This window comes from Drosophila tropicalis, unplaced genomic scaffold, assembly GCF_018151085.1.
Source record: "Drosophila tropicalis isolate 14030-0801.00 unplaced genomic scaffold, ASM1815108v1 contig_443, whole genome shotgun sequence".
In the NCBI taxonomy this organism is placed as follows: Eukaryota; Metazoa; Arthropoda; class Insecta; order Diptera; family Drosophilidae; genus Drosophila; species Drosophila tropicalis.
In genome coordinates, this window is record NW_027172907.1 from 3,947,105 (window position 1) to 3,962,959 (window position 15,855).

At 40.7% G+C, this 15,855-nt stretch overlaps 1 protein-coding gene across 1 annotated transcript; it reads right to left on the bottom strand.

Annotated features, from left to right (window-relative positions):
• Positions 1-4,114: 4,114 nt before the first annotated feature.
• LOC137574224 (uncharacterized) lies at positions 4,115-7,446 on the bottom strand. The gene is given in 5 exon segments (XM_068286395.1): positions 4,115-4,554; positions 4,557-5,604; positions 5,674-6,316; positions 6,402-7,287; positions 7,354-7,446. Coding segments are annotated over 5 exon segments (3,093 nt in total). The 5' UTR covers positions 7,430-7,446.
• Positions 7,447-15,855: the final 8,409 nt, after the last annotated feature.

A 15,855-nucleotide genomic window follows, 5' to 3' on the forward strand; every position in this document is an offset into this window, starting at 1 on the left:
GTCGAGAAAGAAATCACAGTTGCAGGATCTAGTTGAACAAAAACTTGAGGAAGAGTACCCCCAACCCGTACGTCTCTCTCACTCGAAGCGCATATATACATAGATAGATAGATAAAGGTACACACACATACATATATAAAGTATTTAATGTCTTTTTGCATGCTACATAAATCTTTGATGAAGAAAATTTCATTTTTATTGCCATATGCAAATCGTATCGCTTTTGTTTCCCCAATTGTTCCATGTGAAATTTTCATCATCTGACCTTCAACCCTTTTGCTGAAGAAGAACCCTGCGGTTGACCGCATTTCTTAAAAGAGACAGAGATAAAGAGATATCTTCCTCTTTCGCTTGATAACTTGATTAGAGCAAGAAAACGGCGACGGAAATGTACACATTATTCTTGATTAAGTCACATTAATTATGATAATGATGCCCCGAAGCGAATCACACAACAGACTTGAGACACTGCGACATTGCGACATTACGACACAGAGGCACAAAGGGCTGGCCATCAGCCAACACAGTCGAGACTCTTGTGAAGGAAGAGAAGAGAAAACAAAAAACAAACGAAACCAAAACCAAACCAAAGCAATCCGAAGAAAAAAGGCAATTGAAACGGGAACAGGATATCGTCTTGTCTAGTCCATAGGAAGCAGGACGTGTGCGTGCAAATATAATAAAAATGTCCTATCCATAACCCAACCCATAAAAGGTGGAAAAAGTGTGATAAATGTCAATTTCCTGCTCAGCATTTCGGACACGCTTGCTCGGCAACCGATGATGATGATGATGATGATGGCTTCATCTGCGCTTCCCTGTACGGAAGTTATCTAATAACAGAGCTCTGCGATTGTCTGATAATCCTTTTATGAAATTAATCAAGTGTGGCGATGACAAAAAAAATGAAAAACCAGAAGAAGAAATTTAACTTGGAGAATTAAAAGTGAAAATGGCAGGCAGCTGTTATAGACAGATGCTAGAGTATCCAACAAAAAAAGAGAAAACAAAAAAAAAAAAAAGGATACAAAATGTTTCAAACATTTTCATTCATTTAAGTTTCTCTGTCTGTCTGTCTATTTGTCTTTGCAATGCAACTTCAAATTTAGTTGAAATTTCCATTTTCATTATTCCAATCACATTCTCTCAAGTGGAGAGAGGCTCAGTTTGAGAGGTGGGTGAAAGACATTCATAAATTATCCATATAAACCAGTAAAACCAAACAATAGAAATTTATGGACATTATTGATTCACAACAATTTTTTTATAGTTTATGTGATTTCCGTTCTGGAACTGTGCACTATAAGGTTGGTGGTCATCAAAAATCGAAACATCTAACTGAAAATCAATGGGTATGGACGCCTGGAATGCCGTCTGCATATTAAAGACAAAAGAAGGTAAAAACTATTGCAGCTGCAATTGACTGCGGAGGATTGAGGAAAAATCATTCCTCTGACTGACCGCAAAAGAATAGACAACCGAGGCACAGACAATACAAAATGACAAATGAAAACTCAAGTAGTTGGTAGCTAAACAAAATCACTTTGAGGCTCAACTGTCAAAGCATAATAAAAAAGAAACAGGGACAAACAATTAGAAAACAGTTGCAAAATTCTTGATCTGTTTTAAGTGTTGAATATCATTTATCATGCAAACATAAAACAAAAACCATCCGAAAGACAAAAAATGTAAAGACCTTAACAACGGAGCAAATCGAAAACCGGGAAGCGAATGTTTGTAGGTACTTAACGATTTGCTGGAACAACTGGAACCCTTGTGATCGATTTGAATTTGTTAGTGGAACCAACAACGGCAACAACAACAAAATACATATATATGTACATACATACATATATATTCTATGACAAACAACCAGACATCTTCAGACGCAACGGAAAACAATTTTTATTCATTAATTATGGTTTTGTTTGGGTTCCGTCTGTCACTTTAATAGTTCAAGAGGGTTTTTCTCATTGATTTCATTAACGGGTTAGCGGTTGATTCACAATACCAAATCCAGCACCTTTCAGAGATGACATCGTGAATAATTGGCTAGCAGTAGCAAAAGCCATTAGCAAAAAAGGCCTAGGTTGCTCCGAAAAATGAATTTCATTTTGCGAAATGTGAGAATTTTCTATTCTACTCTGTCCAAAATCGTCTTATGCATCAGAATTTCTTTAATTAGCCAATCTCGAATCAAATCATTTTTCAAATCCTGTCCGATAATGAAATCTGTTTTTAAGAGATTTCATTATTTGAATCTTTGTCGTCGTGTGACTGTTATTACAGCAAAGGAATATCCAAACTTCCAGTCGAAAATGTTCTAAATAAACCTTAAAATCACGAGTTTATTTCATTCGATGTCAGTATTTCCAAAAATCAAGTTGAAAATAATATCCAAGTTGTAAAGTCCTTGAAATTAAAGATGAAACTTAAGATTAATGAAAAATCCCAATATTAACAAAAATCGTTATATATTTTATGCAACCATCCATCAAATATCCACATAAAATAGGATAGTATTGAGTTTATACCTCTATTTATTATCCTTTCCATATGAATATCTCAAGCTCTATCTCTCTCTCTTCAAAACATAGTATACATTGATTTCTGTTTAGTTGATCCTTTGTCAAATCAGTCTAACATCTCTCAAAGTTTTGGTAACCAAAAGACGTCATTAATCACTGAATTTGGCATACGCTCAAGGTGACGGACTGACTGACAGACAACCGACAACATTTGACGCCACCTCACATGACATTGGAAGTTGCAATTTCAGTGTAGTTCGCCTGCAGGCCATAACAACTAAATGCAAAAAAGAAAAAAAGCGCCAAATTCAACATGCAATTTTCATTTTTCTTTTTGTTTTTGCTTTTTCGTGTGACGCGAAACTAGAACACGAATGAGAACGGTTTTCTGTACTTACCATTGTGTTTTTGTTTAACCCCATGCAAAAGCGCATAGAACTTAAGGTCAATTTTAATACACCCAAGGCATTGAACTTGTTGTCGAGTGTTGCAAATAGATACAAAGTGGGTGGTGGTGGGAGGAGAGAGAGAGAGAGAGAGAGAGATTCGCCAGAGACCTCTCCTTGACTTCATTCCTCTGAGGGAGCTAGAAAACTTGCATAAGCATGCAATTAATTCCTCAATGTTGGCATTGTTGTTGCACCGCGGCGGCTATCGCGACCTAAGTTACATATACATGTACATATATCTATCTACCTACGATTACCTATGTACATGGACTCAAACTAGCTTGAATTCCGACAAAACAAAAAACAAAATCCCATAGTTACAACCAGACAACGGACAACAACAGCAACAACAACAACGCACAAAATGCGTTAATTAACAGAAATATGCAGCGCCCACTTGGGGCTCCGACTACGCCCCTTTTACAGACATAAAATATTTGTTTTGTTTTTGTTGTTATTGCAGTTGTTGTTGTTGCCGTTGTTGTATTTGAGCTTATGTCTGTTAATTTATGATTTTTCGCATAAATTTACGCGAACGATCGTAAAAATGCGTGAAATACGACATTTTGAGTTCTGTGAAAGTGTAACACACAACAACAAAGCACACACACACATTGTGTGTGTGTGTGTGTGTGTGTGTGTGTGATGAACTTCAAACCAAAGCGGGCGGACGGTCGGATGGTCGGCTTTTAGATGGCTTTTGGAGTTTTGGGCTGAAACCAAGCTCCTACCGTGAACAATGTGGCAACATATTTGTGATTTGTTGCTTTCAGTGCCCAGTGTCAGGGTAAAAAGGCCTAGCAACAATGTTGCTAATAGATGTTGGTACCCAACACAACGATGACACTAGGCAACCAAATTGGGGAATAACTTTAAGCTGCTACACCCCCCACCTCCACCCCCCACCCACACCCTACTAAACAGAGTCGTAGTCGTCAGGCGGTTTTTCGAGTGCATCAGAGAAAGAGAGAGATATAAATTTTGTATATTTATGTAAAAGGGTTTACAGTCGCTTATAAATGGATTGGTTGGTGGTGCCTACTACACTACATTTAGGTACACACACAAACAAAAAAAAAAAAAAAAAATACTATACCATACTATATGGTTATCTATAGGGATATGTATGCAACTGACTTAATCGTCAGCCAAGTCCCCGACAATTGCCTGGGGTGGAGATGTTGTTATGGCCGCCGCTGCTGCTGCTGTGGCACTACTGAAGGGCAGACCGTGTTGGGTGGCCGATGCCCAGCTACGTCTGGGCAGGATTCGCCCGAAATTGAAATATTTTTGCCTCAACTTATCCTTGATCTCATCCTCGTTCATAATGGCGCTAGCCTCGCGAAAATTCAGAAATATGCGACCCTTCTCATCGGTCTTAATGGGCAGTATTTCGGTGCAGACATTGCGTGCCTTTAGTAGGAAACCCTCTTCGGCTTCCTCATCGTCATGGTGATCGACCGATAGGGTAGAGTTAACCTCTTGATCTTCAATGGTGACACTATCAAGGCGAGAGTCCATCGATTGGGAGCGGGGCGGCTTAGAGCCATTGGCGGTGCTAATGTGATTCTTTTTTTCCGCAAACAGAACGGATCTCGATCGCTGGCCTTAACATATTGAACCATCGGACGATTAACACCCCACTTGGGGCGATCATCCATCTTGTGGGCCTCTTTATCCTTGGACGAATGCTTCTTTCGCTCTTTCTCCTTCAGCTCTTTATCCTTGCTCTTGGCCTTGAAGGTGGTCGTGGTGGTCGTTGTTGTGGTGGTGGTTGTCTCATGATCCTGATCCTTTTCCGCTGCAGATTCCTGTGCAGGTTGAGTCTGAGTCTTTGATGTTTGAGTCGTTGTGGTCGTTGAGACTTCCCGTTTGAGTAAAACCTTATAAAAATTGTCGTGAAACAGGCACAAATCACAATTGAGTGGCAATTCCGTTTGCGTTTCCACATCAGTGTGAAAGGATTCTTTACGCTGTTTGTCTGTCAGATCATGGGATTTCTGTTCAACATCTTGTGTGGCTCCTGTTAGATGAATTGGAGTCTTTAGGGGAATCAAAGCTAGCTTGTTTTGCTCGTCCACGTCCAGGGAGTCGGGTGAAAAGCAGCAGGAGGCACTAAATGGTGTCTGTGCCACAGCTTCCTCCTCCTCCTCCTCTTTCTCCGCCTGATAACCGTCTTCAGTATAAATGGAGGTTGCTTCTGTTCTTTGTGTATTTGTAGCCTTTGAATAGGAGAGTGGTTCACCCGTTTGGGGAGCTTTCATCCCCTGCTGCGATGGAGGCTGTGATTGTTGCACAAAATATGTGGCAATTTGAAGATTTCCTATGGCATTCTGTAGTCCAAATATATCCGATGTTACCGGTAACGGTATTAGGGTAGCCGGTTGCATTAAAAGAGCCAAATTCTCCTTATCTTCATTAAGGAAACTGGCTTGGGGCGAGCATCCTGCTTGACTCTCCTCTGATGGGGAAATATCCTTTGCGGCTACCTTGATAGGTTTAGTTATTGTCCGACGTAAATTGATGGGAGTCCCTATCAATACTTTTTCCTCCGTTACCACAGTGGGCTGAGCCTGTGGCTGACTCTGAGGCTGGCTCTGATGCTGGTTCTGAGGCTGACTCTGAGGCTGTTGCGGAGGCTTCTCTCTTGGCGTGGGCGAGTTAGTTTCATCGATGTCTCCGTCCTTCCTTTGGACGTCCTCTTGGTCGTCATCTTCGTCTTCCTCTACAGACTGCACTCTCAGAAGCTCCGGCTTGGTGGTGGTCTTGGCCTTGACTTCTTCGCGATTCTTGCGCTTCTTTTGTTTCTCTTTTTGAGCTGCTACTTCAGCCTTAGCTATGGCATCAAGCATCACCTGCTGTTTCTTCTTTTGGGCTTCCTCCCGCTCCAGAGCCTGCCTTCGCTCAAACTCCAGACGTTCTATCTCCATTTGCTTTTGCCGCCTGAGACGATCCTCCTCCATTTGCTCTTCCTGGCGATGACGCTCCAGTTCCCATTTTCGTATTAGCTCCCGTTCGTGCAATTGCTTTTTGATCGCGTTGTGATACTCGGCGGCCCGACGACGCTTATCGATGCGTTCCTGCAGCGTATGGGCATCAAGGGGTGCATTCTGTCCACGTAAGTAGGTGGAGGAGGATTGCAGTGATTGTATATCATCTTCGCTATCCTTGCCACCGCGACTTAACCAGCCAGGTGGCGGCACAGCCTGCTGTTGCATATTGTTATAGGTGGCCCAGCGTGCCCTTTCCCGTTCATAGAAATCTCCTTGCACTTGATATGTATTTGAAGAGGAGATATCGCGACTTAGGTTCGATGAACTTGGTGGTGGGTAATACGAGCTGAAAACCATAAAAAACAGAGCCATGTTTTCAAATTGAGAGGGTTCAGAGAAAGGGAGAGAGAGAGAGAAATATATAGACTTACCCATCGGCCAGGTAACCACCGTCTTCGCCATGTCTTCCCCTGATTATAACCAACTTTGCTGGAGGCGGCTGAGCGGGAGGTTGCCTAAGACGACGACACCTACCAACACCCACTCCACCACCCAAACCCATGCCGATGCCTACACCCATTCCCGCTGCACTTGATTCCTCTGCCATACTGGCGCTTCCCATTCCACTAATGCTCTCATTTTGACTAGCCCCATCGTTATACCAAATATCGGGGGTATGTGTATTCTTGGGCGTGTCGCTCAGATAGCCGGAAGTATCCTCTGGCTCCTGGCAACCAATAACTTGAACAGGAGCCGACGGTTGACTTGCCTGATTGTTGTTGTTTAATCGATTTGCCAACGTTGGTTGGTTGCCGGGATCAATGCTTGTTTGGCATTTGCCTCCATTGGGAAGTTTTTGTTGTTGCTGTTGCTGTTGCTGCTGCTGTTGGTGCCTTATGGCTGGCAAACTGGGACTCCTCAGTCTCTGTGAATGATGTTGCATGCGTCCCTTGGCCGTTTGCAGGGAGGTGGCCTGTGGTGGCATTAGTTCGATATACCTTTGTCTGGATGACATGCCCGTTGCATAACTACCCCTCCTGCCCGCTCGTCTATATACCAACGAATCGTCGTCCTCATAATCAGCATCGGCTTCATTATCCAAGTCTTCTATATAACGCTCCAATTGATTCATATACTCCTGCGGCTGCGACTGTGCCTGAGGCTGCAGCAGCGGCCCCCTCGAATGGCTAGAAGTCTGATTCGATGTCAGGTCTAAATTAGAATAGAAAGTCCGTATCGAAGTGCGCTCAATTTTGTGGTGCGATGTGGAGGAAGTATGCTGATGATGATACATCTCGTCCATGCGGGCAATTTCCTCTGCAAGCAGTTGCAATTAGATCTAAAACTATGAGTTCTCTGCCACTCTTAATTGGCTCAATTTACCTCGCTCCTTAGCCCATTGCTGTTTCTTCAAGTCCAGTAAGCGATGCGTTTGTCTGGCCTCTGGTCCCGTAATCATGCTTTCATTACATACAACTTGACTTGACAAAATTCGGGCACTTACTAACCAAAGTCAGGAGAAAAGCATTCCTTTACTTTGCAAAGTTTTTGGTGTGCATGGGAATGTGCAGGAGCTTTATTTTGGGGCTGGTCGCGTTACCTTGACTACAGGGCAAACAAACTAAAGTTACACCCATCACCCACTAGGGGCAGTGGGTTAAAAATAAACACACACACACACATTGAATAAATTATGTTCGGAAGGGTTTCGTATGAGGGGGGAGGGACTATCATCGCTAAGTTAATAGCTGTCTTATTGATTTTTGTTTTTCTATTTTCGGTTCGCTGGAAGTTCAATTACCGCACACGAAAAAAAAAACGGAAAGAAGGAACGCAACAAGTTTCTGTGCTAACCTTCCGGCTAGCGTAGGTGTAAAACGTCCTTCGCAATAAAACTCGATTAAGGCGAGGAGCGAACCAACCAACCAACCAACCAACGAACCGGCGAAAACAACTCCAAACTCCAAATTTATTTCCCATGGTCAAATAGAAAAAGCCAAAAGAAATATCTCATAACCCATTTTCCACAAAGAAATACCCATAACAGCAACCACAACAACACCACCACAATAAGAGAGCGCCCAGTTGCCCAGTTGTATGAGGCGAAGAGGTCTGCACTTTATACACTAGACTACACTATATACACTACACACAATACTCACAATAAACATACATATACACACATCCATACATACTTACGTACGTATACATGTGCACATAAAAAACGCGTGGGCGTTGAAATCACTGCCAGTCAAAAGGTCATGTTATGATCGCGAGCAGCGAACTATGTGAGCTTCCTCCATCTCATCTGCCACCACCACCACCACCACCAACTCCTCCACTTCATTCTCCTTCTGCCACAAACTCATGGGAGCGTAAGCAGCGAATTCAAGACACAGCAGAGACCCAAGAAAAGGAGCAGCCAAAAGATCATAGCAGTAGAGTACACTGGAAAAAACCATAGACATAGACTTACTGGGATTCAATTGATTGATTATATAAACTAGCTGGCTTCTTTCTGTCAGTGCATTTTGCCGACAATCAAGAAATCCCACTTGATACAAGTGCAGTTTGTAAGACATTATAATGAGTTTTTATAAAAAATCTACAAAACAAAACTTAAACAGGGTCGCCTTTTCTAGAGCCTTAGGGCGCTTCTACTTGCTGAACTTGGACATTGATCATGATGAAGATGAGGAGAAAAAAAAAACAAAAATAAGAAAGAAAAAAATACCAAAATGAAGATGAAGATCATGATCAAGATCGTAATTGCTTATGTGCCAAGCTAGGTCAAGATGCTGAGACTTGATTTTGACTTGTAGTTGGAGTTGGAGTTTGAGTTGCAGTTGAGTTGGGTGAACTAAACTGAACTGGGCACACACACACACACACAGACACACAGACACACACACATGTCACCTAACAGCACCTACAAATGGATGAGGCGCAAAAGAAAGTGATCATGTTCCAATGATCGGATATTTTGATGATCAAGCATGACTCCAGTCCAGTCGTTTGCAGTAATTTTCATTCATCTTGAAACTGAGCTCAGTTCAGCTTTAGCTTCAGCTTCAGCCATCATCAATTGAACGATCACTAAATCGTTGAACGCTGGATCGTTGCTCGATCGCTCTATTCAAACGATTGATGTATCATTTAGTATAAGAGGCATAAGTATAACTTCAATAAACAAACAAGCCACAAATGCCTAATAATTGTAATTTTCCATATTTTCTTACTCAGTTACTTTCTATCTCTTTCTCAATCTCTGTCTCTCTCTCTCTCTCTCTCTGTCTCTCTGTGTGTGTGTTTCATTTTATATTTATGTTTATCTCTGTCTCTAGTTTTTGACGTTGACGATTGCCGAACTCGAAAACACGATCGGGCCCCCAAGGCAAAGGAGCATATTGATCAAAATTGATGATGTTGACACGAACTTTGAACGACTCAACGTTTGAGTCTTCGTCATTGGATTTGTCTTCTTCTTACTCGACTTTAACAACAACAACAACTGAGTTGTAGTTCGTCAAGTGTTTTTCTCTTGTAAAAGAAACAACTTAACATTATTCAAGTGTGAGTATTCATGATTTCTCAATGGTTGATGGGAGTTTTGTTTCTTAATTTTTACCCCCCTCTCGCACCTCATCCACTCAGTTGATCTATCGATGAAGCTAATTACATTTAACCGAAAATTGACATTTCGAGTTTCGTTAAGGAAAACACAAGCGCAACTATGTACAACAACAACAACAACAGGTTAAAGAATTTAATTGTTTGAGCCACTCGAAGCAAGAAAACAAAAATCTATTATCGCACGGTATGCACTCTATGCTGCACTTTCGATGCTCGGCTGGCCAGTGATGCGGCCAAAAATGGTCACTCTTTCAGATGAACGTCGGTGGTAAATGACAAGCCGACAAGCCGCCAGCCGGACAGACAACGTGTTTGGTATCCACAAATGTAGCGCCGCCAACTAGATAGTGTCAGGTGTTTAGATGCCTGCCTGTCTCAAGTCTCGAGATCTGTGTGAGCGACACGAGTCGCTTAAGGTAACAGAATGGGTATAAAGCTTACCCAATTGACTTGGCTGCAAATTAAAGGAATCCTTTCCCTTTGATCCATGTGATATATACATAGCTGAAGTGGAGTCTTCGGGAATCCAGGATTCATCCAGTGCTTAACGTTTAAGCTAAATTAGGTAAAGGATAAAGTGAATTGAACTTTAAGTAGTAGTATTGCAAGCTAGTGTATGAAATCCTTCGTTCTGTTTTATTGTTAAACTGCATCTATGTAGGTCTCATGTTGCAGCTTGTAATTGTTGCCACTCGTCGGGTTCGCTGGTGTCCTCCAAAGCTGACAACATGTTACACTTTGGTCACTATAATGAGGCGTAATTAGTGACAATGTGTGGACAACTTTTCAGCTTTTGCTGCTCCCTCGAACCCTCGACCCTCTCCCTGCTGTTGAAATGCTGCACGCTTTTTGATAATTGCACTCACAGAGACAACAACGACGACGAGGACTGCGGCAACTGCAACATTAGCCACAAACGACGGCTGGACATGAGGCATCAAAGTAAATGTCAGTTGGCTAAATGAAAGGAAAACTGATTGCACTTGACAAGTTCAAATTGTTGTGCTGTCATATATGAGGCACTGGCAAAGGCATTTTGAGGGGGTGTATTGGAGGCAGGCAGAGGACTGAGAGTGAAAGCGTTGGGCTGACAAAACTTTGTTAGCCAAAAACCATTTCCCACAAACAGCAGCAACACTAGCAACACAAGCAACACCAGCAACATCAGTAACATCAGCAACATCAACACCGTCAACACCAGCAACCAGCAAAACGAAGGAAAAATCTGAAAATGTCCACTGATTGCCAGTGCTTGTTGTAGCAGCTTGTGGACTAACGGTTAATGCAGGCCATCATTATCAGAAATGCGTTAGCCAGACGACTCCCAGAGACTCTGCCACTGCCTCTGCCTCTGCCTCTGCCTTAGCATCTTCCTCTATCTCTGCCGCTGCCCAGGTCTGTGCCTAAGGTCAGTGTTTAGAGATCGACCAAAAATTTTGTGGCCAACCGCAAAAGAAAAAATTCTCACAACTAAAATCCGGGGCCACACTTAAAAAAAAAAAAATTCTCACAATTTCAATTAAATTAGCCAAAGAGGTGAATCGTTTTCAGGATTTTAAATTCAACACATCATAAAGATGAACCTTTTCTCTCTTCATGAGAGAGAAGATATCAAGAGTTTAAATCGTGGGTAATGACTTTGATTAAGAGATGCTTGAAATTGTTATCCTTTAGCGATTTCAACAAATTATATTAATTGCATTATTTTGTCAATCAAATAATAACTGTTAGTTCGACTGAGAAGTTGTTTCTCTTCTTTTGAATTATTAAAACACTTTCTTTGTGACCTAAAGTTTCGCTCAGTGTATGTTGTCTGTCTGGTTCTTGGTCTCCTCGCCTCTGAGACTACATGAAACAGGTGTGGCACGTCGCAAAAAACCGAAACAAAAACAAAAAATATCTGGGAGGTGAAGGAGGAGACTCTGAGCTGGCTGCTGGACTGGACCCTGGCAGAGAGTTTTCAGCTCACTTGGTGGTGGTAGTGGTGGTGGTTGTTGTTGGCGACGCTTTTACCACACGTTCGTTATTTTTTGCGCAATTTTTGAGGTCACAATATGTGTGCTGGCCTCAGTCTGTGGCACAGACTCTGCCCCAGCCTCAGTCTCTTTGCCACACTGTGATCATTGCTAGAAATCTGAGGTTGTTGGTTTGTCGCCTCCTAATGAAACACGCGACATGGATGAGCATCAGCATCAGCATCGGCAACAGCATCCATCCCATTGCAGCCATGTGTGCACTCTCAACTTTGACCCGGGTCCGTTCGAGTCGAGAGAGCCTGAAATTAAAAAGATAACTCAGAGATGCCAAAACAATTGATAGTCACAGAAGATGATATTAAAGCCTTTGACAGCATAAAGATAGATAAAACATTTGATTTTTTCTTCTCTCTTTTTTGTTTTTAGTCAATTAAGTCTAGCGATGAAGTTTTCAAGATGAGATGCAGGTTGCTTGTTTGATGTCCAGCCCAAAACTGAAGGCAGCAGTTTAACGAACTGTAGGCTGGGTCTCTGTGGGCCTCGTTTTGTCCTCTCTGTCTCCCCACCCCTCCCCTCCCCCCTCTCCATCGGATTGTTGAAATGATTGATGGCCTTGGAGAGTTTTGAGCTAATTTATAATAACAATCGGAGGGAATTTGTATGGATCGACGACAGTTGATATACCAGAGAGATCCGAGCGGAAGAGCTGAAAGATAGAGAGAGAAAGAGAGAGACAAATGCTCAACGATCCTTTTGTTTGGTTGAAAGATATGAAATTTTGTTTGTTTGTTTGTTTTGTTTGAGTTTTGATTTTGATTGAGGCGGAAATCGCTTTAATCGCAATGGATGAGTAATGGCTGGAGTGAACACTAAAAAAAATCGTCAAAAACGAAGGAGGAACCATAAAGTCAAGCTGTGCAAAAAAAAAAAAGAGAGACAGAGAAACAAAAGCAACACGCGAAACGAAATTGAAGTTGAAGAGGAAGAAAGGTCCAACGACACTTTACACCTCTCCGATGATCCGTCATAACGTTTTAACACATGATATAATTTTGCATTGCCTGTCCAGATGGAAACGATGCCAATTGATTGATGATTCCCAATGCCCTCCTCAACACTCTTACTCTCGCAAATGCGACCTCGCTCTCGCTCTCTTTATCTCCCCAGATATGGAACTGTCAATGATCTGTAATTGGATTTCCAATCAAACAAAAAGAAAGTTAAGAAAATAGTTGCCCATTAAACGTGTGTAAAAGCAAATCCTTAAAAGATCCCACTGAGATTAAGGACATCCTTTTCCGCAAAAGAAAGAAGTTTCTTATCAGTTTTAATGATGTCAACTGTATTTGAATAGACGATGTCACTTTAGCTGGAAATTAGATCTTTAACTTTTCCTTCATTTTGAAAATATTCTATAATCGATTGAATTGAGAAATAACTGAATAAAATCGGAAAATAAACCTAAAAAAATGGTTTATTACACTGTCAATAGGAAAACTCTGAAATTGACTAGAGAAAATATGGGAAAATTTCAAAATTTGAATTCTAGAATAATTATTTCCCTCATGTCGAAGAAGTTAGTAATAAATTTTTTTTATTAAGAACATTTCAAACAGAAGTGTTAGGGCATATTAATATTTGTTTCCACAAATACATATATACTAATTGTTATTTAAGATGGAAAATATTAAGTTAGAAAGAGACTAAACATATTACTAGAAATGAGACGAGCAATTTCAACTGTCTGTCATTTATCTTAGAGTTACTCAGCCCATTATTAATTGTATTTCCTACAAATTAGTCATAAATTCAGTTTATTATAATGAAAACTTTGCATTGATTGCCTAATACCAACTGCTATAAATAAATGTCAATTAAATCTATCTGTATAATATTGGCATTACGTATACATGTCGATAAATCTAAGATCTAAGATTAAAGTTAATGGACCATAAGTACCTTTATGTATCGAAATACACGGAAGATTTTACTTGTATAGATAGCATAATAATCTTTAAGATATTCTTAATTGCAATTGTTATGGCCAAATGATTGTCCTTGATTGCCAGCAAAATGTTTCCTTCTATTTAATTGGTATCACTCTTGTCGATCATTGAAGGATTAACAAGTTACCAACTTGTTATGATTGTTTTGAATTGGGCTACAACAAACTCGTGATTCACTTTCAATATCACAAAAACCCAAAGTCAGAGCCAAAAAGGAAAGGGGGAAAAAAAGGTTAAATTATTGTATGTGCTTCTTTCCATTGATTGTGAGATGCCCCACAATGATAACAGATTTTAATTGATTAGCTGCCTTTGTTTTGTCTTGAGTTGTGTTTTCTGTTTTGCGGCTGCTGAAGATAGATAGATTTCGTTACATTTGATTATTTCAATCAATTCCCACGCCAGAGATATACAATTTTGATTTATTACTCTACAAGAGAAACAGAAAAGGGAAAAGTAGAAAAATTATGTATAACAAAGTTAATAAAATTTACAAACGGTGAAGGAACACGGAAATTTTTCTCTTTTTTTTCCAATACTGCTTTTCTAATACGCAGGTGTTAGACGGCCAAACGCCCCCTTTTTGTCTGTTTTGTTGGATTATTTATTATGATATGATAAATTCATCAAATGACCTCAGCCAAATAAAACTTCGACTCATCAGATAGCCAGCTCCATGTCTCATTAACAAGAAGCTGCCTCTTTTGTGGTCTATGAATAATCTTGAAAATATTAATCAAATTGAGGTTTTAGGAGATTACCTCAACAACGAAACTGAAACCAGATGACGAGACCTACATGGATGATGATGATGATGCCGATGCCGATGCCGATGTCGATGCCAATGATGATGATAATAATACTTTTACTTCCTGTACAAGCTAAATGACGATGACAGCCTAATATTGGGCAATTTTCTACATAATTAAGGTCGAATGAGAGGGAGGATCGCCTAATGACTGTATCAATATCCTTTGATATTGATGTACTCCTGTTTTCATGTTTGTTTTGTGTGTGTGTGTGTGTGTGTGTTTTTCGGTTGTTAAGTGAGCATGAAATTTTCATGGATCTGGGGTCCATCATACCATATGTTGTCCTAACTTTAATGTTACAAAATTTCCCAAGTCAAGTCCGACAGCAGACATAAGAGTGGATGAGGCAGGAAGTTTTTCCTTGGCATTGCCGGGAAATTGTCTTGTAAGTGTTGACATGTGACAAGACTTAACTGACAAGCAAATACCAAATGGCATATTTAAATAAGCCTTTGGCTCTCTTTCTCTCTCTCTCTCTCTCTCTCTCTGTCTCTCTCTCTCTCTCTCTCTCTCTCTCTCTTGCTCTATGTCAACCTATGTCTCACTGAATCTGTGGTTTTCAAATCCCTCGACTTTACTAAATACACACGCACCAAACACACACGGCTTAGCCTCGGATCGGCTGGGATCAGTGATCACTGAGTGTATGGCTTTTGAATGCATATTGATCTGATGTTTGGCATGCGTTTCCCCTGATTCCTAATTACATGCGTGAGCGCCCTAAATGCGCAAAAATTCCTATTTTCCTTTGGTTCTCGTGCATTTTCCCTTTTCCCTTTTGGCAAATATTATTGCTTGTTTAGGTTGTTTCGTTTCGACAATGGTTTTCTGTCTCTAGTTATTTTTTTTTTAAGCTGCGACACACGCTCTTCAACAAATTTTTTGATGCACAAGTCTTTGGCTTAGTCAGGTTTCTCGTCTCTGTTTCTGTTTCTGTTTTTTTCTTCTTTGAGCTCTCAATTTTAATGATTCCCTTTTGTGGGCCACACCCCCTCAGTAAGTGAGTGAATGAGAAGAGTTTGGTGTTGACGGCTGGTAACAAACGTAAAAAAAAGATACATTAAATGGGGGTGGGGTGAGGTCCCACAACATCTGGTAGTCGAGACGAATGGGAAACATTGTGTGTGGGCAGCTAATTGAGTGACCAAGCGTGAGGGTCAAACAGAGTTAAAACAGATGAAGATTAAGTCGGCAGCGACAGCGACAGCAGCTAACCAGCAGTTAAAATGCCGTATTAATTGCGACTGAAATGTCCATTAGCCAAAATTTATATGTTCAAGAAATTAAAGAATTCCAGGCAGAATAATTGTTCTTCCACCTTAGGGAAATATTGGGAAAATGTTTCTGCAAATCACTTCATATATTTGATGACAACTAATTTAATTAGACCAGTTAAGCCTAAGTAAGAAGTTAGTTATCAAATGCTTTGAAGTCTCTGACAAAAAGGATAGATTGAAA